The sequence below is a fragment of the Adiantum capillus-veneris genome, chromosome 4 (assembly GCF_014529385.1).
Source record: "Adiantum capillus-veneris isolate H3 chromosome 4, ASM1452938v2, whole genome shotgun sequence".
NCBI lineage: Eukaryota > Viridiplantae > Streptophyta > Polypodiopsida > Polypodiales > Pteridaceae > Adiantum > Adiantum capillus-veneris.
Window position 1 is genome coordinate 111629156 of NC_140934.1, and position 23048 is coordinate 111652203.

General features: G+C 45.5%; 1 protein-coding gene across 1 annotated transcript in view; it reads right to left on the bottom strand.

Annotated features, from left to right (window-relative positions):
- Positions 1-5023: 5023 nt before the first annotated feature.
- The window catches only part of LOC147459807 (uncharacterized), a 38308-nt gene continuing 20283 nt past the window's right edge, over positions 5024-23048 (bottom strand). Inside the window, exons 3-5 of the mRNA XM_086511634.1 lie at positions 6200-6331; positions 5477-5546; positions 5024-5343 (exon numbers count right to left, since the gene is read on the bottom strand). Coding sequence (XP_086367760.1) covers positions 5120-5343; positions 5477-5546; positions 6200-6331 — 426 coding nt within the window. The 3' untranslated portion in view covers positions 5024-5119. The remainder of the gene's footprint in view (positions 5344-5476; positions 5547-6199; positions 6332-23048) is intronic.

Sequence of the window (23048 nt, forward strand, 5' to 3'; positions counted from 1 at the left end):
TACGGCCTCTTTTGTAATGTTTACGGGAACTTCATATTTTAAGTCGGCAATTGTATTTTGGCCACAGATGCTTGTTGGATGAGCGAAGCCAGCTCACAGTGTTGTAATTAAGCTCTATAGAAGCCTAGGGACAAATCAGGTCATTTTGGTCGGACATTAGGTTTTCTAAGGCTTAGTATATAAGCCAAAACCTAAAGCTTTGTAAGGAGACTTCTAATAATCTAATCTTCTGCGTCGTTGGGAGACTGCAAGAGAGTGAGAGAGAGTGTGTGTGTGTGCTACAGGAGCTACGGTGGTCGGAATCGCAAACGGAGAGCAGCAGTGTGTTGCCCACGAGAAGAGCTACGCGTTGATGCTTACATCACGCGCGTTCGTTTGTGTTTTGGCAGATTCACCCGCGAGCTACTTTTGGAGTTTCTGTGAGTAATTGTTGTCCGTTTTTGCATTTCAGCATATCCACGCTATCAGAGCGAGTAGAGCTACACATTAGGCACTTTAGTTTTTGAAAAAGTTGACCTGCAAAAATCGGCCAGACATCCTACGCGTTTTCTGCACGGAGGGTATTGGGTAGGTTTTTTGGGTCACGGACCTTAGGGAGAGTGGCCTATTGGTGTTGATAGGATATCCCTCAAGTTTCGTAACGTTTCGAGAACATCTAATGGGCTTTTGGCTTGCGGTAGCATCATAGGAGACTCTCACATTCACAGAACCGATGGCATGTAGATTTGATATCTCTCTAGAAGTACTCATTAGTCGGTCGAGTAGAGGTTGACACCCTTTGGTTGTTTCCACATGCCTGCGAGTCGAGCTCCGTCCTCAGTTGACAATTATATGTTAGGTGAGTTCTCGCTATGCTGACGTCCGTCGCGGCGTATCCGTCCAACATGAGCTTATACAGCCCACGACATAATATGCCAGATGCAACGATTTCATCACCAAAACTGAGATGATGGACTGTACATCTGTCATCCACAAACTTGACTACAAGTCCAAGTCTAGCAAGTACAGATACAGACAAAAGATTCTTCTTGATCCTAGGTACATAAAGTGCAGCAACAAGTGTGGAAGAACTGCCATTTGTAGCAGTAAGCACAATCTTTCCAACTCCCTAAACTGGATAAGAGGCATTGTTGGCACAAGTGACTGAATTCCCATGAGGGACAGACTCAAGAGAGGTAAACAATTCACGATGTGAGGTAATGCTTTGTAGCACCACTGTTAAAATACCACACATGTGAATCTGCAGGAACTGACATGCATGCATCATGGACATCAGGATTGTAAGTGCACTCTGCACTAAAAGCCCATTCTGCATCAACGTCAACATCACAGTCTCCTTTCATATAAGACTCAACAATGGTTGCATTTGTAGTGGAACCAGCATTTGTAGTGGAACCACCCTCATTCTTCTTAGCCTCTTTGGCCTTCAACTTAGGACACTACTTGATCAAGTGATCGTTAGCTTTACAATAATAGCAAAAGCATCTTCATTTTGCCCTTATCACCAGAATTTCTAGACGAATTGCTGCCAGCAGAAGCATTAGGAACATGTGATTTTCCACTCGTAGCATAACCATAAGAAGTGGTTGCATTGTTGTTACCATCCTTTCTTTGAGCAGCAATAATAGCCTGTTCAATTGCACGCTGTCTAGTTCTGTTCTTTCTGGAAAGTGACTCTTGCAATAGCAATGCGCATAATGCATTAAACTTGACAACTTCAGGATTTCCTTGGGTCATAAGTCTCCAAGTACTAGAAAAAGTCTGGTAAGAATCTTGTAAGGCATCAAGAACAGTCTGCACAAGGGAACTGTCTGAAATTACTTCACCTGCAGAAATAAGTTGCTCATTGATATCCTTGACACTAGCAAGGAAAGTGTCCATATCATCTTTCTCATGCATAATCTTCGACTCCAGCTCTTTACGCAGCAATGTAATTTTTGCCTCATTGCGGCTTGCATAAAGACCCCCAGCCAAAATATCCCAAGCCTGTTTTGCAAATTTTGTTGAACCAATGTGAGGAGTAATGATGCGCTTCACAGACAATGCAATCAACGCATGAGTCTGCACATCCTTTACATCCTAACGAGCTTGTTTTGTCATAGGCAAAACAACTCTAATAGCAGCAATCCTTGCAAAAAGGCCTGCAACATCCTCAACATCGCCTACATCCTCAGAACCAGGACGTACATCAATGCCCTGCACAATATTCTAGAAGCCCTTTGACACAAGAACATGTTGCATCATATAAGCTCACATAGGGTAATTGTCCCCATCCAATCTGTCCTCAGCATGAAACATCCATAACACGTCGGTCTTGTTGTCGGCCATTGCGAATGCCTGCACTTGATGTGAAAACTGTCCGAAAGAGGAGAAACGAAGCGAGAACAACACGTGCTATATAGCACAAACCATAGAAGACTGTAAGGGACCTGTTATGCAAAAAACGGCACTAACAGAAATTTTGCACAAAATGACGAAATAGCCTATGCATCACTGCCTGTAGTGGAAAAGGAGGCCGAAATGAGCGCGAATCTGAAATCTGAGCAAACTATGCTCTACGAGCTCCCCCAAAATTTTTGTCGACCTACAAATGTTCGCCAAATCTCACTGAAATCGAAGAAAATGAGCATGCATATGCTGGAGCTGCTGGCGACTAAGCTCGGGAGGAGCAACCTGCTCTAATACCAATTGTTGGAATTAGGGTTGCAGGGAAACGCACACAGCTTGGAGAAGACAAAGGAAGCTCAAGGCACACAACAAAGAGTGTATTACTTGGTGTGCAATGAAAGGATAGATAGCCCTAGAATGAATGGGCGTATATACAATGCACGGGGAAAAAACTCCTAAAGAGAGAAAAAATGCCCCGACGGTCCTAAGTGTATTCACACACATCACTATCACATGTATATGGTAACAATAACGAGAAATACACTCTTATTGGGAAGGTATTGTCCAACAGGACATTAGATAACTTTTAGGGTAGTAGCAAAGTATGTACAATACTAAAAATGAAAGCAAACATATCCATGTTGAGATAATGCGCATACACGTGATGTATGTATGAAATTGATAGCATGCGTGTGTGTGTGTGTGTGTGTGTGTGTGTGTGTGTGTGTGTTGAGGGAAGAAGGGAGGAACACACAACAAACTTCCCCCATATGAACATGAGTCAAAAAGCGACAATCAACCTTGAATACTCAACACCCAAGATGAGCTATTGGATGAAAGCAAAAAGTCATCTAGCTCCTAAGTTCCCAAAATACCCCTTGTTATTCTCGCAAACGTCTCCAAACACTTTCCTTTTTGCAACTCTTCATCGGTAGGTGAGTTCTCAACCTATGATGATAGAACTAGGATTTTGGATGGAATTGTGGGCTCTCAAGCTGAAATGGCTTACTATTAGTAGGATACCTTTATTTGTGAGCTCATTGATGGAAATTTATAACAATAAAAAGACTAAACTATGAAAAAATTGGAGCAATACATCCAAAATTGATACAAGGGTATTTTGGGAATTTTTCCTTTTTTTTTTACATTTTCAAAATGTTCTCGATAAAAGAGTATTAGTCATTTTTAATCTCGATTGGCCTTGTCACGGGTGTGAAATGAAATTATCCTTACTTGAGTGCCAATAGGAACATTTCATTATCTAATAATCTTCATACCAAAGTAGTGATTGCTACTAATAAGAATCATCTCTTGATAATAAAGTCACTACTGGCTATTTAAAAAGGGAAGACTCATTATTTAATGCTATTCCTAATGGTAATGGTAATTACCTCACACTATCTTAAAAAGAAAGACAAGGCTACTTAACAACTCCTAACCTTTAGATAGCTCTTTATAGACTAAATCAAATCAAGAATGCACTTCCATACAAATTTTCCAAAAAATCATCAAAAGGATCCTATGGAGCCACATGTGATGGATGTGCGATGAGAGTAGATGTGCAAGTTTGGGCATGTGTATGTGGGTATCCCACCAAATATTAACATGTGGTGGCATGTGTTGCGTTGGTAGAATGTCGGGTAAGGAAGGCCTTGCCCATGGCCCCTTTCCCTCCATGTGCATGTATGCATCCTTGCTATGGGTTCACATGTTAAGGACCACCTACATTTCCCATTCATTTCCATATCAACGAAATCTCTATGCTATGGCTCCTCTACTATCATTCCAAGCCATGCTCTTGTTAATGTTGAGGTGAATTTCACACATACGCACACAGAAAGGATTTACATGGCATAGCCAAATCTCTATGGTTCGTGGCATAATAATTCGTGGCATAATAATTTGTAAAACCGATTGCACTCGGCCGAGAGAGAGAGAGAGAGAGAGAGAGAGAGAGAGAGAGAGAGAGAGAGAGATTTCTACGTTGTAGTAACCCCAAGAGACCTCAAACTTATACCTAACTAGTCTTGAACTCAAGACTTGATACCCCATTTAGGCAACTGAGATAACCAATCTACTTCACTTGGGTGATAGAAAGCTATTTCAATTTCCTCTTCTTATTCACACACACATGCACATGCACATGCACAAACGCACCCATGAGAAAGATTTTATGTCGGGAGAGAGAGAGAGAGAGAGAGAGAGAGAGAGAGAGAGAGAGAGATGCTTGCAACCATTTGAGTAAAATCCTTCTAATTAGAGTTGAGCATTATCATCAAATACACTATGAACTACCTCATGATGGGATTCAACATACATTGCAAGCATAATCACAAGGTTGTTGGCATAACTAAGAGCCCAAATCAACTAGTAACATGCCAATTTTTTGTCTCTCAACAAGAAGGAATCATGATGGCCTCCAATGAGCTTCACAAAACAAACACGTTTACTGAACCTCACAAGCAAACACAATTGAGTGGCTATACACAGATGCAATCTCTCAATGCGTGACTTGACACGAGGATGACCACCACTGCCGCAACTCTCCACTATGAAGCCAATGGATTTTGGCCCAAAGGTTTTGAAGGACCAGAAGAACATGCTACAAAACCTTTCCTTCAAGGTACAAACAGCAAGCAATGTGCAATTACCAATTTCTTTATTAGTAAAGAAAGAAACAAATCTCTCACTTAATATCGATACTCAAGCCCTTGTGTCGAGTGTTTGTGAGTTAACACGTAGACCAATTTGTGACGAGGGAGGAGGGGGGTTCATTGCCAAGCCCGGGTGCAAGAGATGGCAGGGGTAGGGGAGCAGATGGAGAGTCTGCTAGCTCTTCCTGTTGGCGTTGAGTCATCGTGTCAGATCGTGTTGAGGAGGAGCGCGAGAGCATGAAGGAGAGGCGAGCGGCCAGAAATGAGTGCCTATAGAAGTGTACAGGATCTGCCCAGAAATCTGCACAGCACCAGCACATGTAGCCGCAACACACCAACACAAACACACACAACAACACTGACATTGCAATGAATAGGCCATAATCGAATGGCTTCTCTGCAGATAATGTCAGCATTGCTCTTTCTAAGACTACAATGATGTCGTTGCTTTCCTTCACATCCCTCTGCTTCTAATCTGCATTTTAGTCCCTGTGGAAGAAGAGCCTGCAGACCATAATTTGCTTAGTATAGTACCTCTTGCACATCCACTCACACGCACACAATGTGAATGCATGTGACGTCGTCCTCATATGTCAGGTGCTCTCTCCCATTCCTGTGGATGTATGATGCATTGATGTTTCTTGTAAGCTTGTTTGTGTGCACTCTCCATACATGTGTGGCTGTGTGTAAAATGAGAGAAGCTCATTTATGTAGAAATCTGTTTTTTCCTGTGAGCTTTCAATGCAGTGTGTGCGTGTGTGTGTCTCCGCAATCTCAGTGTACGGTGTTCTTTACTTGGGTCAAATTTTGGATTCTGTGGGCTATTTGGCACCATAGGAACTCATTAATGTTTCAAGGCACTGATGTTGACTCCTTTCCCTATTTCAAATTGTCGCTTGGTCAAGCGCTGCATTTCGCTCATGATGCTGGGAACATCACTCTTGATGCCTACAGGATTTACTTTGATTGTTTCTAGCCGTCGGAGCCTCATCGTGCTCTGCTTTTTGTATCTCTTGTTTTTCATGGGTCTTCCTCGCTTTGAGGTTTCCCACGTGTAAATTCTATCAACATGATTTACAAAAAAAAAATGAGCGTGCATGTGTGTGTGTGTGTGTGTGTGTGTGTGTGTGTGTGAGAGAGAGAGAGAGAGAGAGTACCTGGCGCCCTTGTGATGGCCATAAGAGGGTTAACATGGGTGTCAGAGCTCCCATGTTGTTGGAAGCAAGTGCAACAGATGCGAGGTAACCCTTTTCATCACCCACGGCGGCAATGCGAATGGCTCTCGCAGGCTGCAATTACCAAGCTGATTATCAATGGGAGCCTTTTAATATCACACTTCAAAACAGAGTATATAAAGCAGAGTCAATCAGTGCCATGTGTTAAAAGTGCATATTGCCTCATAATCAGGCCTAGGGTACTTTGCTTGGAACCTTACCCATATGACCACGAGCCATTCCCTGTTACGGATACTCGCGTCTAGAACACGGAATGGGGATTCGGAACGGGACATTGGAATAGGAAAGCGGAACGGAAGCCTGAAAATAGCCATTCTCTGTTACGGATACTCGCGTCTAGAACACGGAATGGGGATTCGGAACGGGACGTTGGAATAGGAATGCGGAACGGAAGCCTGAAAATAGCCATTCCCTGTAACTACGCAACTTTAGATGAACATATGGAGAAAGATTGTTCTGAGTTGTTGTCACGTGCATATTTAACCCTATGTGTACGTGGACAAGCTACTTCATGACATGGGTTCAATTCAATTAGTTAGCCTAGATTAGAAAGTGTTTTGGCACTTTTGTGAGTCTGTTCGCAGACCGTGCATGTCCAGACACTAGATGCATATCCTCTGGTTGCACACAGCATGATCATCAGGTTACCATCAGATTCCATCATGAGCATTTTTACATTGCATAGACCTATTTTTCCTATTATAGCCAATTTTCACTTATTATTTTTAAGTGACTTTCGTTGGGAAACTGGGTAGGGCAATTTAGTCAAGCAAGTATATAAGAAACCCTAGCATTTTGCATTTGCAGCAGCGTGGCGACAGCAAACAGATCAAGAACACTAGCGTTTTTGCAGCACTACCCCAAATCAGCCCTAGAGTTTTTGGATCAGCACAGCCCCCTAGCGTTTTGCAAATTCATTGCGACAAGATCACCATTAGCATCAATGTTTTCAGTTTTTAGCATCAAGACACCGCAAAACAAGTCCCGAACCTCCCAGATCTCACCTTCCTGCAGCAGATCCTCGCCGCACGGTCAGATCAACGAGCGTTTGCAGTTTCAGCCCGAAAAACGCAAATTTCAGCATCTGCGTTTTCAACGCGTCGTTGTTGCATCGTCATCATCGTCATCGTCACCGACATAGAATCAAAATTTAGCAGATAAAGATTTGCATATTTCAGCCATTAGCGTTTTCAGATTTCAGCCCATCTCGTCGTCGTCGACATCGTCGGCAAGTCCATTGCATTGTAGAGATTTGTGCAATCAATAGTAGACTGCTCTCGCCATAGAGAGTGGGGCCTTCGGAGGAGGGTTTGACAACATTCTGGTGCCGTATTTTTCTCTCTCTATCTCTCAATCTCAGCACCTTCATTCACAGTGTTTACCACTTTGTTTGTGATCATTTGCACTCTCTCACTAAAGGAACGGAAGGCTCTCCCTTCCGTAAGTAAAAAGCTTGAGCATAGTTCGGAGCACTCATCTTGAGCAAAGTTCAACATTCACATCCGCTACACCTTACATTGGTATCAGAGCTTTGGCAATGTTCTGTATCACGCAAGGAAATAACCACAAGAATTTTTTTTGCTTGTTGCGGTCGCACGTAACCCATGTCCTCTTGGGCGTGACGATTACTAATCGTGTTTTTGAAGAGTGACAGGAATCCCAAGAAAGAAGGGCTTGTCCAGCCTCCCCTTGTTTCTCTTTTCACTCATTGAGAGCTGACGGTGCACTTAGCAGCCGGCCAACCGACGTGAGGTGGGAAAAAGCAATCTTGGTGTGAGCGCAAGGCCCCTAACATAGATTGTAAGCTAAAGAAGAATCTCAAGAACCTCAAGAACTCAAGACCATCAAGAACCCAAGAACCACAAGAACCCAAGTTCCTCGTGAACTTAAGAACCCAAGACTTCAGTGTATGGTCATTACCCGAAGCAAAATGGATACTTCACATGGAGGTGATGAGCATTGCAGTGGCAACAAAGAATTTTCCCCACCAAGAGGTTTTTCTCACCCTCTCTTTTCCCTATCTACGCCACGGCTTGCACCAAATCCTATAGAGGCTTTGGTCAAGTCGATGATGGACATGAGACACAACAAGAAGCGAATCGCGTTGCCGTGGAGCGTGAACGCCAAGATAGACAAGCATCCTTGGATCGCGAAGCGCGCTTGGTAGCCAAGGAACGAAAAGAAAGAAAAGCTGAACGAAAGGCAACTATTGAGCGTGAGCGTGAGCAAGCGCGCTTGGCGGCCGAAGACAGACACGCAGCTATTGAGCGTGAGCGTGAGCAAGCGCCCGTCACGGCCGAAGAGAAACAAGCGTCCTTGGAGACAGAGCATGAGGTGCAGAGAGACCTACGAATGCAAGAGTTGGTCCGACAGGTTCTCACCTCGAAACCCGAGCCGGCCAAAGATGTTGGTAGTTCATCAAGGGGAGCAAGCCGAGATTCGGACTCCAACAACCCCATCACAGAGAAGATCACATTCAGTAAGTATAATGGTAAGATGGATGCTACGATTATTCATTCTTGGTTGCATCAATTTAATGCTTATTTTGCAACAACTAAGAAGACAGGAAATAGCAAGGTTTTGACGTCAGCTATGTACCTTGCCGGTGATGCCATTAATTGGTACCATGCATGGCAAGAGGCACAGTTGACCGCACACCTAGAGGAAGCCGAGGAAGGCAGCCCCTTTCTTTCAATTGGGCCGACTTTCAAGACAAGCTCAAGGCGCGGTTTATGCCACCACAGTACCTCGCACGGTTGAAAGACTATTGGCGCAGTCTCAAGCAAAATGGTATGCCAGTTATGTTTTTCTCTAATCGTGTTTGCAGCTCGGCACCCAATTACGCAAATCGGATGATGAGCGCAAGGAGGCTTTCATTTTCGGGTTGGACGACTATATCAGATTTGATATCGAAGTCCTCGACCCAATTGATCGCAACAAGGCGGTAGCGATTGCTCTCGCACAAGAGATGAAGCACAACAAGGAAAAGCCTAAGGAAAACAAGACTTCTACAAGTACCACTCAAACTCCTCAGAACGGTAAGAACGGTAAGAATGCTAAGAACGATAACTCTTCTAACCAATCTTCCAATAGTCTCTCAGGAAAGAACTCTCCAAATGAACCTAAGGGTAAAGCTAACACAATTGCTAAACCTAAGCTCACTCCATATGAAAGACAGAACAAGGAATTTTAGGAGGATACATCACGTCGGAAGAGCAAAGCATTTATTCTAAGGAAGGTCGTTGTTTTCATTGTCACATAAGGGTCACATAAAAAGAACATGTCCTAAGCTTCACTCTAATGAATCTAAAGAACCCACAAAACCCACTTCTTCTGTCAATGCCATAAATGAGAACACGAGTGTGACCCAAGTCTCTTATGATCCTCCCATTGATGAGTCTCTCATTAAGTGTTATGGTCATGTGAAGGATCAGCGTTTTGTCATATTGTTTGACCCACGCAGTATGCATGATTTGATTAGTGACTCTTGTCGAAAGAGCCCGCTTGAAAGTTAGCAAGACATCTCCTTTCAAGGTGTCAGGCCTCTCTCCCGGTATGGACTCTCTCATCACGCACGAGTGCCTTGATGTTTTGTTCACTGTTCAACAAGCGTCCTTCCGCATAAAATTTGTAGTCTCTCCTCTTTCAGGATGTGATATGCTTTTGGGCATTCGATGGTTTCGTGAGCATAACCCTCTCATTGATTGGGCGGAAAATACGTTCACTTTCAATGTCAAAAGTGACTCTCCCATTGTCATTCGTGAGAGCAAGTTGTTCGTTCTTCATCTCTCATTTCTAATATGCAAGCGAAGATTGAAAAGAATCCGGAGAAGGAGACTCTCTCAGACTCTTCTTTTCCAAAGCACGATACACATGATTTGCATGATAATGATAAGCATGACGATTTGCATGGTCAAGATTACAAGATGTAATTATTCACGAGCATGATGATTAGCATGATCAAGATGTGATTATTCACGAGCATGATGATTTGCAGGATGAAACTGTGATTGCTCACAAGGATGATGGTTTAGTTGATACTTTGTCTAATGAAGCTAACCTCATTGCAGATTCGATCAATCACGAAGACCCGATCTTGGCTCTCGAGTCGAGGTCCAAAGAACCCCCTCAAGAAGTATTATATGTTCGAATGATTAGTCAGCACGCATTGTTCGAGTGTTTCATTCGTGATGCTTTCCCGTATTTTAGTCACCGTCCTTATGTGATCCCTTTTCACATGCATGCCATATTGTAAGTTAAGCACGATTCACTCATGAATGAGCACGGATATATGCGGATTAATCATGAAAAGCTGAAATGTTTGCATTCAAGGAATTCACATTGCATGTCTCTTCCTTGGCATGACACAGTATCCGAAAGAGCACAAGAAGGATTGAGCATCAAGCATCGGCATTTCCATTGTGATTTGCCACAATTGATTGATTTAGATCAGAAAGACACGTTTCGATATCATTGTTTGCGTGTGTTTGATGAACGGTTTGACAATCCGTCTATATGTTCATCTACATTGCATGCACAGTCTTTAAAGAAGACTAGAATTTTTCCAGTCACTTTATATGGAATGGGTATGTTCATATTTTTGTGTTGGAAGTGGTTTCAGGAATTTTCATCCTCGGAGATTCTTGAAGAAGGTAGACGCATGACTCTAGACGAAGTTGAAGCATTGAAGGAGCCACAGATGACTTTGTGTCGCTTTCGGCGCGGCCCAGAGAAGCAAGCGTTGCAGACCTTTCTGAAGTTCAAGTATCGCATGACCCACGCATCAGAGTGGGCCGGCGAAGAATCCTTTCTAGGATTCCAGACGTTGTTGGCGATCGTTCGGTACCTCACTTTGAAAAGGAGGGGATGTCACGTGCACATCTAACCCTATGTGTACGTGGAAAGCTACTTCATGACATGGGTTCAATTCAATTCCGTTAGCCTAGATTAGGAAGTGTTCTGGCACCTTTGTGAGTCTGTTCGCAAACCGTGCATGTCCAAACACTTAAGAGTAGATACGTATCCTCTGGTTGCACACAACATGATCATCAGGTTACCATCAGTTTCCATCAGGAGCATTTTCACAGTGCATAGACCTATTTTCCCTATTTGAGTCAATTTTCACTTATTATTTTTAAGTGACTTTTGTTGGGAAATTGGGTAGGGCAATTCGTCAAGCAAGTATATAAGAAACCCTAGAGTTTTGCACTTGCAGCAACCTGGCGACAACAGACAGATCAAGATCACTAGCGTTTTTGCAGCAGTACCCCAAATCAGCCCTAGCGTTTTTGGATCAGCACAGACCCCTAGCGTTTTGCAGATTCATCGCGACAAGATCACCATTAGCATCAGTGTTTTCAGTTTTCATCATCAAGACACCGCAGAACAAGTCCCGAACCTCGCAGACCTCACCTTCCCGCAGCAGAAGATCCTCGCTGTACGGTCAAATCAGTGAGCGTTCATAGTTTCAGCCTGGAAAACACAGATTTCAGCATTTGCGTTTTCAGCTCGTCATCGTTGCATCGTCATCATTGTCATCGTCACCGACATAGAGTCAAAATTCAGCAAATAAAGATTTGCAGATTTCAGCCATTAGCGTTTTCAAATTTCAGCCCGTCTCGTCGTCGTCCTCATCGTCGGCAAGTCCATTGCATTGTAGAGATTTGTGCAATCAATAGTAGACCGCTCTCGCCATAGAGAGTGGGGCCTTCAGATGAGGATTTGACAACATTCTAGTGTCGTATTTTTCTCTCTCTATTTCTCAATCTCGGCACCTTCATTCGCAGTGTTTACCACTTTGTTTGTGATCATTTGCACTCTCTCACTAAAGGAACAAAAGGCTCTCCCTTCCGTAAGTAAAAAGCTTGAGCAAAGTTCAACATTCACATCCGCTGCACCTTACCGTTGTCTCTTGAGTTGATGCAATATTGCCTTAAGCAGAAGGCCTTTATCATACAAGGGATGATGGCACTTGGGCATGCTTTACTCATGATGGCGCATGGGCATGTTTTACTCACTGAAAAGCTGGAGACAAAGAAGACTAGTCTTCAGGAGTAGCCTCAAATAAAGGACCAACAAAAGACTAAGGACCGTGCCTTCAGATGATTACGGGCTCGCTGCTGCTGTCCTCTCCCCCCCCCCCCCATTTCGCTGCCCTGTTGTGTGCAGCACCCCTGCCTGTCCACCCCCCTGCCCTGCGCATGTGCCCTCAGCCCGCTGCCCCCCAGCCCGCCCTTTCAGCCCTGCCCTACGCCTCCAATCAGCCCGCCTGTTTTCCCCCTCGCCCTTGTCGATAGGCAGCTTCGGTCCTACTTGGCTTTGCTGGGTTTGGCCTGTGGTGCTTTTCTTCACCGACACCGTCTGCCTCTTCTTTTCTTCAGCAGCAGACAAAGAATGGCGGCTCCTGCTCCACTGCAGAGGGACTCTACAGAAGACCCTCGACCGACACCGCGAAGTCGACCCTTCAACTTGCTCTTTCGCCAGACAAGCAAGCAAGCTTAATGGCTGAGGTGGAACGACTTCAAGCCACCTCCGTCATTTGCAAGATAGTTGGCACTCGGCCCAGCCAAGGCGAGGTTAGGGACCTTCTCCAGGCCCGACTCCTCTTCGAACTGGGCAGGATCACTGATGTGCAGTTTCTCGGGAGAGGATATTATCAGATCGAGTTCGCGTCTCCAAAGATGGCTGCCAAAGTGGTTTCAATGAGCCCGCTTGGCATTCAGGCGGCTCGAGCATTCTTCTGACAGTGGCATCACGGCTTCGACCCAGCTACAAATATTCTCGAGGAGGAGACAGATATCTCCATCTCAATCTGTTTCCTTGGAGTCTGGACTGAGGCGAGAATATCTTCCCTTGCTTTCTAGGATTGGCTCCATGTTTGGGGCAGTCTTGGAACCCGTGCACCTCAACTTCAGCTGCACAGCCAAGGCCGCTGGATTACCCATTGTACGGATTCTTGTTCGTGACACACACCCCCTCCCGAAGGAGGTTCTTTTGCCTCGGGTGGATGGAGGGTGGACTAGTTAGTGTGAGTGCGCATGTACGGAAGCGTGAGAGAGAGAGAGAGAGAGAGAGAGAGAGAGAGTAGACCACAAACGCAAGATATGGTGAAGAGGGGGTGATCAGCCCCCGATGACTACCATGAGCAGAAGACCCTCAATACAATCAGTATGATCTCTGTGAGATGTGAGATGTGGAAGTGGGTACCCCCCTGGCCCTACGATGCTGATACCATGTGCCCTGGCAACTGATACCATGTGAATCGTGATGCTTGAGCTCTGATACCATGTGAGAGTGCGCATGCAGGGAAGCGAGAGAGAGAGAGAGAGAGAGAGAGAGAGAGAGAGAGAGAGCACAAACGCAAGATATGGTGAAGAGGGGGCGATCAGCCCCACATGACTACCATGAGCAGAAGACCCTCAATACAATCAGTATGATCTCTGTGAGATATGAGATGTGGAAGTGGGTACCCCCCTGGCCCTATAAATAGGTGCCCAAGGGGAGGTAGGGCAAGGCCTGATAAAAATCTCCACGACCCAACAGAAAAATGATATAATCCAAGAGTCTGCAATCCGATTGGTTGTGACCGGGAGGATGAGAAGCGACTCTAACGGGGCATTGCGTCCTTACAACGGATGTATGAGCGTCACCCAAATAGCCCTTGGATGGAGGGACAGTTACAACAGGCTCGGCAAGAGCTGATCACCTTAGAGGAGCGTCGTCACGAATTTGCCTTTCATCGGCAAGCATCCCAATGGACACAAGTTGGGGATAGAGTCACTAGAGAGTTTTTTTAGATTGTGAGTCCTCGGCACGCACACACCAATGTTAGGCAGTTGAGGAGGCCTGATGGGACAATTGCGATTGAGCCCAAGAATATGCGTGCAGTTGCTACTAACTTCTACCGAGAGTTGCTCTCAGCCGAGCCACAATCAGAGCATCAAGAGGCATGTAGCGAGCAGGTGTCGGCACAAATGCCCTGTCTAGTCACAGAGCAGATGCGCCAGCGGCTCGAGCAGCCACTACAGCCAGAGGAGCTGCAGGATGCCCTCAGGGCCCTTCCCAGGGGTAGCTGCCCAGGGGAGGATGGTTTGACTCCCAGCTTCTTTCTAGAGTATTGGGATGTGGTTGGCTCAGATCTTTGCAGTGCATACCAGTACATTCTGCACACTCGCGAGATGCCTGACAGCATGAGTGAGGGATTGATTTATCTTATCCCCAAGGAGGGTGGCTCTTTGGATGAGATCTTAAAGGGGCGACCCATCACCATTCTCAACTCAGCCTACAAAATCCTAGCCAAGGCTCTGAGTTTGAGAATTCAACCGCTTTTGTAGAGCCTTATCCATGAGCCACAGACTGGTTTGTCAGGGAGCGCAACATCCTCCACATTTTCACCTTCTGGGAGGTGTCGGCATTAGCTCGTCTCCGCAGCGAGGATCTTGTGATACTCCTTCTCAACTTTGAGAAGGCTTACGACAGAGTGGACTGGGACTTCCTTCAGGGTACTTTGCGGCGGATGGGGTTCTTAGATGCATGGATCAGGGGAGTGTCAGCTCTCTGCAGGCGGGCATACAAGTTCTCTTGGCAAGGGGAAGAGGGGAGCGTTTTTTGCTTTCACGCTTGGTTCGTCAGGGCTGCCCTTTGGCCCCCTTCATGTTTCTCTTCTATGCTGAGGCGATGAGCTGGTTTTTGGCATCGCAGGAGGTTGGTTTGCGTGGACTGCAGCTGCCTATTAGGGCCGAGGAGCTCCTGGATGCTGAGTTTGCTAATGACTCACGTTTGTTTCTGGAGGGCCAAAAGGCCAACTTGCACACGTATGAGCAAACTCTTGAGGTGTTTTGTTGTGCTTCAGGAGCATTGATTAACTGGAGGAAGACAGTGGCTTTCTAGATTGCTAGTGTTGGGTTAAAGGCCTAAATAACCCCTTTTTGTACATTTTTTTACTTTGTCCAGGTTCAATATGAACCTGGACAAATATGAACCTGGACACATTTTTTAAAGGTCACTTATAATAAAAGTGGGAAAACCCAAAATTCAATTATTGAGTTTTTCCCAAAAACGTGATCTCTCTCTCTCCCTCATCGTTCTGCTAGCGCTTCCTCTTCTGCTGGCTTTCGCCACCCCTCTCTGCACACACACTGCACTTTCTCGCGTGCTCTTTCACTTGCACACACCGCCGCGCGCTCATCAATTGGTATCAGAGCCAGATTAGGGTTTCAGAAGCTTTGCGCAGGTGACCGGACAGCTCGCGTCAAATTTCCGCTTTCATCGCAAAGCCCCTTGCTTCCGGTGACACCTAGGGTGATTAGGGTTCCCAAAACAACCTAAAACAGGCTGAAATTAGGTCAAAACAGGTAAAAACCAGAAAATTACAGGTCAAAACAGCAAAACGCAGGTGTTCTAACTCGATTCCCGTGAATGCCCCTTGCTTTTCCCACTCAAAACAGGTCTATTTGATGCAAATTGATGCGCCAAAACAGTAAATTTGCAGAAAATTCAGCATTGGACTGTTTTTATGTACACAAATTGAGGTTTATGTACGCCTTTTGTGGGTTTATGCAAGTACGCATTGGGGATACTTGTCAATTGCTGAAATTTTCAGCACATTGTATGCAACGTGCGGTACATTGTGATCACTGAAATTTTCAGATTTTGTGTAGACACTTTCTGCTGCATTTTTATCCATCCAAATGGCCTCTACTTCCTCATCGTCTGATGCCAAGAGCTTGATGGAAATGAAGCAATTTGACGGTACAGGTTTCGACCTATGGCAGGACAGGATGCAAGGGATTTTGTTCCTCAAGGATTGTAAGGACGCCCTTTTGGCTGTAAAGCCCGAGGATATGCCGGATGACGGTACAGGTTTCGACCTATGGCAGGACAGGATGCAAGGGATTTTGTTTCTCAAGGATTGTAAGGACGCCCTTTTGGCTGTAAAGCCCGAGGATATGCCGGATGAGGATTGGGCCAAGCTCAACAAGAGGGCAAAGGTCTACATCAAAATGGCTGTGACCGATGACATTCTGGTGGAGATAAAGGGCTTGGACAGTGCACATGCAATTTGGCATAAGTTGAAGGCCACTTATGAGAATGCCACCCCTGTGAATCAGGTGCATTTGATGCGCAAACTCGTGAACATGATGCTTGACGAAGCCAAGTCGGCTTCTGAGCACTTAAGTGCTTTCACCAGTGTTATGAGTCAGCTACAGGATATTGGGCTTCAACCTTTTGATGACAAGTTGAAAGCCATATTTTTGTTGATGACTTTGCCAGACTCTTGGGAAACGCTTGTGGTTTCTTTGAGTAATAGCCCCAACCTCACATATGATGGAGTGCGAGGCTCCATCTTAAATGAGGAAATTAGACGTAAGTCTAGTGGTGGGGAAGGTGGCAATTCTGCTTACAATGCGAGAGGCAGAAATTAGAAGCAAAATACAGGTACCAAGACTCAAAACAGGAGCAAAAGCAAGTCTAGGGATAAGGATGTGACTTGTTACCAGTGTGGCAGAAAAGGCCATAAGAAGCCAGATTGCAGGTATTTCAAGAAAGAGCAGGAAAGAAAGAAGGAATCACAGGAGAAGAAGAAGACAGAGGATAAGAAAGGGGAAAAATCAGCAGGTACCGAATCCTTGCTCCTCCAAGGATTCGGAGACTGTCAATGTATCCTCTAGTGTGGTTATCACAGAGTTATCCGACAGTGAGGAGATCTTGGTTGCAGCTTCATGCCCCTCAGATTTTGTTGTAGCAAATGCAGAAGACATGCTTATCTCACGTAGAGATGTCATTGATGCATTGCTAAGTGCAAATGATGGCCTTACACAGTCTTGGATAGTAGATTCGGGTGCCTCATTTCATGTGACTCCATCTGTGGAGTGTTTTGCTTCTTATCATGCAGGCAAGTATGGCAAGGTTTACCTTGGGGATAACCATGCTTGTGACATTGAAGACCACGCAAAAGGGTAGTAAGCTTAAATGCCTGAGATCTGACAATGGGGGGGAGTACACATCTGCTAAATTTCAACGTTATTGCGAAGAATATGGGATTAAAAGGGAGTTGACAGCCCCTTATAATCCATCTTCTAATGGTGTGGATGAGAGGTATAACAGTATAATCCATCTTCTAATGGTGTGGATGAGAGGTATAACCGTACTTTATGTGAGAGAGTGAGTTGCATGTTGTCCACGGCTAATCTCCCTCATGGGTTTTGGGGAGAGGCTTTGAAAACTGCAGTTCATGTATGCAATCGCTCTCCTACCAGTACGCTGAAAAATGACATTCCAGAGGAGGTTTGGTCTGGCAGACCTACCTCTTATGATCATTTGAGAGTGTTTGGTTGCGAGGCTTTTGTCCATGTTGGTAATGACTTGAGGACAAAGCTAGATGCCAAGTCCATCCAAGGACTCTTCCTAGGTTATGGGGAAGAGGGTGAAATGGGCTACAGGATATGGTTGCCTCAGTTTAAGAGGGTAGTACGCAACCGAGATGTAGTGTTCAATGAGGCTAAATTGCTAAAAAATGCTACATCTTCTGAAATTGATAAGAAATCGGTCAAATTTCAACCTCTCTTGCCACCTATTGATGTTGAAAAAGAGCCTCAAGATGCATTACCGCAAGCTGAAATTGATAATCAGCCGGTTAACCTTGAGCCAGAAGAGGTAGGACATGATTTAGATGCTCCAAATGAAGATGGACAGCCACCTGTCATGGCTGAAAATGATTTTCAACAGCATGAGCATGTTGAAAATGAGTTGCCTCCTGATGTAGAACCTGTGCCTGAGAATGTAGATCATTGGGTACGCAAGTCTACTCGTGTCAGAAGGTTGATACAGCGCTTTGAGCCCTCTTTGCATCATGTTATGTTGACAGATGAGGGAGAGCCTCTTACGTATAAAGAGGCAAAGACATGTGAGTCAAGCAGTAAGTGGGAGCTTGCAATGCAAGAGGAAATGAAATCCTTGTATGCAAATGATACTTGGGATCTTGTGCCATTGCCTAAAGGGAGAAAGGCTCTTCCTAACAAATGGGTATACAAGATTAAGATTGTGGATGAAAAACCCAAGTACAAGGCAAGATTGGTTGCAAAAGGATATGCACAAAAAGAAGGAATTGATTTTCAAGAAATCTTTTCTCCCGTTGTAAAGCTTACAACTTTACGTGTCCTTTTTGCTCTCGTTGCGGTGCTTGATTTGGAATTGAATCAAATGGATGTAAAGACAGCGTTTTTGCACGGTGACATTGAAGAGGACATATACATGAAACAACCTGAAGGTTTTGTAGTTCCTACACGTGAGGAACTTGTATACAAACTGAAAAGGGCTTTGTATGGTTTGAGAAAATCATCACGGCAGTGGTATAAGAAGTTTGACACTTTTATGCTGTCTCAAGGCTTTAAACGCAGCCATGCATGTCATTGTTTGTATACGAAAAGGGATGAAGATGGTAGTCCCATCATACTTGTTCTTTATGTTGATGACATGCTACTTACCGAGAAACATAAGACTAGTCTTGATGCTCTGAAACGTAAGCTAAATTCAACATTTGCTATGAAGGATTTGGGTGATGCAGAGCATATTTTGGGGCATGCGTATTAAAAGAGAGAGAAAACTGAAATTGCGGTTTTTATCTCAAGAAAGGTACATTGCAAAAGTACTTGATAGGTTTAATATGGCTGATGCTAAGCCTCTTGGAGTACCTTTACCTCCATACACTAAGCTTAGCAAAGCAGATTGCCCAAAGGATGAGGTAACATTGAAAGCAATGAAGGGAATCCCTTATGCATCAGCTTGTGGTTCTCTTATGTATGCTATGGTTGCCACTCGTCCCGACATTGCTTATGCAGTGGGAGTTGTTAGTCGATACATGTCGAATCCTGGCAAAGCGCATTGGGAAGCTGTCAAATGCATTCTGAGATATTTGAAAGGTACACAATCAAAGTGTATCTGTTATGGCAAAAGTGACTTAAAGTTGCAGGGATATTGTGATGCAGACATGGCAGGTGACATGGATACTAGGAAATCTACCAATAGATATGTATTTTCCATTGCTGGTGGTGCAGTCTCTTGGTGTTCTAGGTTACAAAAAATTGTGGCATTGAGTACTACTGAGGCTGAATATATTTCAGCCACAGAGGCTTCAAAAGAGGCCATTTGGTTGGGCAGACTTGCAAAAGAACTTGGCATGCCTGCTCATACACCCGTGTTGGGTTGTGATAGCCAGAGTGCTGTCTATTTAGCCAAAAATGCCATGTTTCATGCACGTACCAAACACATAGATGTGCGGTACCACTTCATACGACAGGTATTGGAGGATGGTCTAGTCAGCTTGACTAAGATCCATACACAGGATAACCCTGCAGATGTTCTCACCAAGAGTCTTGCTAAGGCTCAACATGAGCATTGCATACAGCTGGTGGGAGTTGGTTAACTTAAAGACGTCATTTATGCCTTTAAGTGGGAGGTTGTTGGGTTAAAGGCCTAAATAACCCCTTTTTGTACATTTTTAATATGAACCTGGACACATTTTTTAAAGGTCACTTATAATAAAAGTGGGAAAACCCAAAACTCAATTATTGAGTTTTCCCCAAAAACGTGATCTCTCTCTCTCTCCCTCATCGTTCTGCTAGCGCTTCCTCTCCTGCTGGCTTTCGCCACCCCTCTCTGCACACACATTGCACTTCCTCGCGTGCTCTTTCACTTGCACACACCGCCGCGCGCTCATCATGTAGTTCACTGATACCTGAGTGGTCGCCTGACGAGGGCTTTAGGTGGATCTCTCTAGGTACAGTTGTACCCTACTTGGGCTACCATGTTGGGTTGGATCTCTCACCAAAGCAGCAAATAGCTCCTCCTCTCCATCGGGAGGAAGCTTCTACATTGGAGTCGCACGGCTCTCTCTTACAGGCAGGGTTGTAGTGGTCAACCAGCAGGTGTTGGCTACAATGTGCTACATCACGTCTTGCTGGATTTTCTCGAGTGCTTGCATCAGCCAGCTAGGCGGCTAATCAAGAATTTCTTGTGGACAGGACAGGACACGCAGACAGCTCGGGCCAAGGTCTCTTGGCAGGTCATCACTTTACCATGCTCTCAGGGAGGATTGGGAATCATAGACCGTGCACGGCAGAGTAGAGCCCTCCTTGGGAAGCTAGTGGTCACAGGTCTTCTTCTAGGGACAGAGCCTTGGAAGGAGTTGTTGCTACACAAGATTCAGGCCCGAGTCCCATAGACAAGCGGCCCTTGGAGGCCCTCCACCCCTTGGATTTTCACAGAGATGCGTAGAGTAGGCCTGAGCAGGAGGTGGGAGGATCGTTTTGTGTTGAGCCTACTTCATTCTTGGGAGCAGCTGCAAGGGGGCCTTGAGCAGCACGAGCCCACTTGCATTGAGCAGCAGTTGCGACAGCCACTTGTGTGGAACCCCTTGGTCAGTACAGAGCGGGCTCACCTAGTGGGTAGCAAGCCTCACGTCTCTTGGGGGTCCATGGCAAAGGGTCCAGCCCGCACCTTTGGCGATTGGCTACAGTTCTCAGTTCTGACCAAGGAGCTTCAAGGCATGCAGCTGTCGGGCATGAGGGGAGCGCAGAGCATGTGTCGGGACATTACAGAGGCTATCCTTGCAGAGTGGCAAACCTTTTTGGAGCCGACAGCTCCATGCTGGATTAAGGCCTTCACGAAACTAGAGGTTCCCATCTCAGTCAGGGCCTGTACAGCCACAGGGTCTTGTAGTTTTTCGAGGTAGAGAGGAGGGGTCGATTACACAGCATCTCCTTCGAGGCCTCAAAGTGGCCGAGTGTTGCTTTCAGAGGATCCGAGTTGTGGGCATTTGTGGGAGGACCTGTGTCATTGATCCTGACCCAACTACCCTTGAGATTGACCACTGGCATCTTTCGGCATGAAAGAGCCAGACGTTGGGTCGTGTGGTGGGACCCAAGGGAGTGGTTCTGGCAAGACCCCTCTGCTCAGCTGGCCACCGAAGGACTACCTTCTTTCAGTACACAGCTCGGCTGGGTCGGCACATACTGACAGCTCGGAGAGAGACTCCTCCTACTGCAGCGGCTTTCACCCGAAACCTTACTTTAGACTTTAGGACACAGAGAAACTTTGCAAATAAAACCTGTAACGGGAATTGACACTTCAAACATACACGGCTTGGAAGCTAAAGCGCTACCAAGCAGACGCCGACACCTGTTGGCCCCAAAGACTGGCGCCTCTATCTGTATTTCTCTATTCTTAGTGCAAAGAAACGATCCGATCACTTTCACTAATTCCCACCAAGGTGTCGGGACCTGTCCATGGCTATAATCGCAGGTTTCTGACCCAATTTCGCCAACATAACGACGCAAAATCCCTGTAGGTCAAAGTACACGCCTAGGACACCTTTCCCCGCATTCTGCAAGCTTTACGGTGAGCTGCAAGTCAATTTCAGCGTGCTGTAAATTTCTGTTTTTCTGTTGTTAGGTGCCTACAGCCCTATACACGCATCCCAAGGCCTTTCCGAGGCTCCCCTAGCGATTCCCTGCAGTTTAGGTGCGAAACCCTAAACCTGCAGAAAAACACAGCAGGCTGTAATTCTCTGTTTTGGATCGTTTTGATCGGAGCGAGCACGCCTACGAGTGTCTCAAGTGCTACCGTACACAATGGAACAGTTTCCCTTTGAAACGGACGAGTTTTCACGCGAGAAAACTCTCCGTTTTCGCAATCCTTAGCGATGGAAATGTGCGTACTTGTGGGGGATTAGCAATTAGCTAATCCGGTTCCTGTTCAGAAGGCTCTTGCCTTGGCAAACGCGCATAAACCCTCAGAACTCTACATGGTCAATTGAGTAACCCATCTAGTGGGGCATTACCATATGTGCCAAAGGGGAGAGAGAGATACATGAGAGCAAGTCATCGCGTTGCATGAGACAAGGGAGAAGGCAAGCTTTCCATTAAAGCTGTGATCACGTGCACCCACTACTCACCCACACATTGTAAGTCACAGTGAGTTGGAAATCTGCCTCCTCTCAATTTGGGCGGCCCCTCTTGCTGATGCTTCTGGCAAATCGCTCTAGAGCCGCCATGTGTCCAATTTGACTCTTTAGAGTACCGACTTATAACTGTAGCGAGGGGGCCTAAATGAATTTGAACTGAGCCTAGACACCCTTTTACTGCTCGGATTCCACTGCTGACTGGCCCGACCATCTCATGGCGACCTGCCCTTCCCAACTGTGGGTGAAACTCTCAGCCATCGGCCATTTCACACTGGCCACACAATGTCTAGCCATTTGTAACTTCAAAAAGAGGGTCCCAAAAATTAAATAAAAATCATCGGAAAGAAACCAAACAACTAAGGTTAGCAGTTGCCACATCCTCGTGACAGTAAATAGCAGTTTCCACGTCCTCGTGAGACAGGAGGGGAGGTAGAGAGATAGATAGCCCTTTGGGAGATTTAAGAAGCTTGGCTTTAATGACCACAAGGCCCCAGAAATGCCCAAAAAGGGGTGAGCATTACCCATAAACCCCTTAGAAAACTCTTTGCTAGCCACCCTTTAATCCTTCAACAAACTGGAAAGAACGATATTGTAACTTATTTCCAAACGGGGCTGAAATGCGTGCCTTGTTCTGCTCTCTCTCCTACAAAGAGAGAGGACCAGGAGAACTGAAATGGAACAGGGCTGGAATGGCATTTCCTGGCCGGAATATGTCAAAATGCGTCATGGAGCAAGTTATTATGCCATGACACTTAATGAAGATAGGTATATGCCACCACCTAGGGTAGAACCAACAAATCATATGCCTAT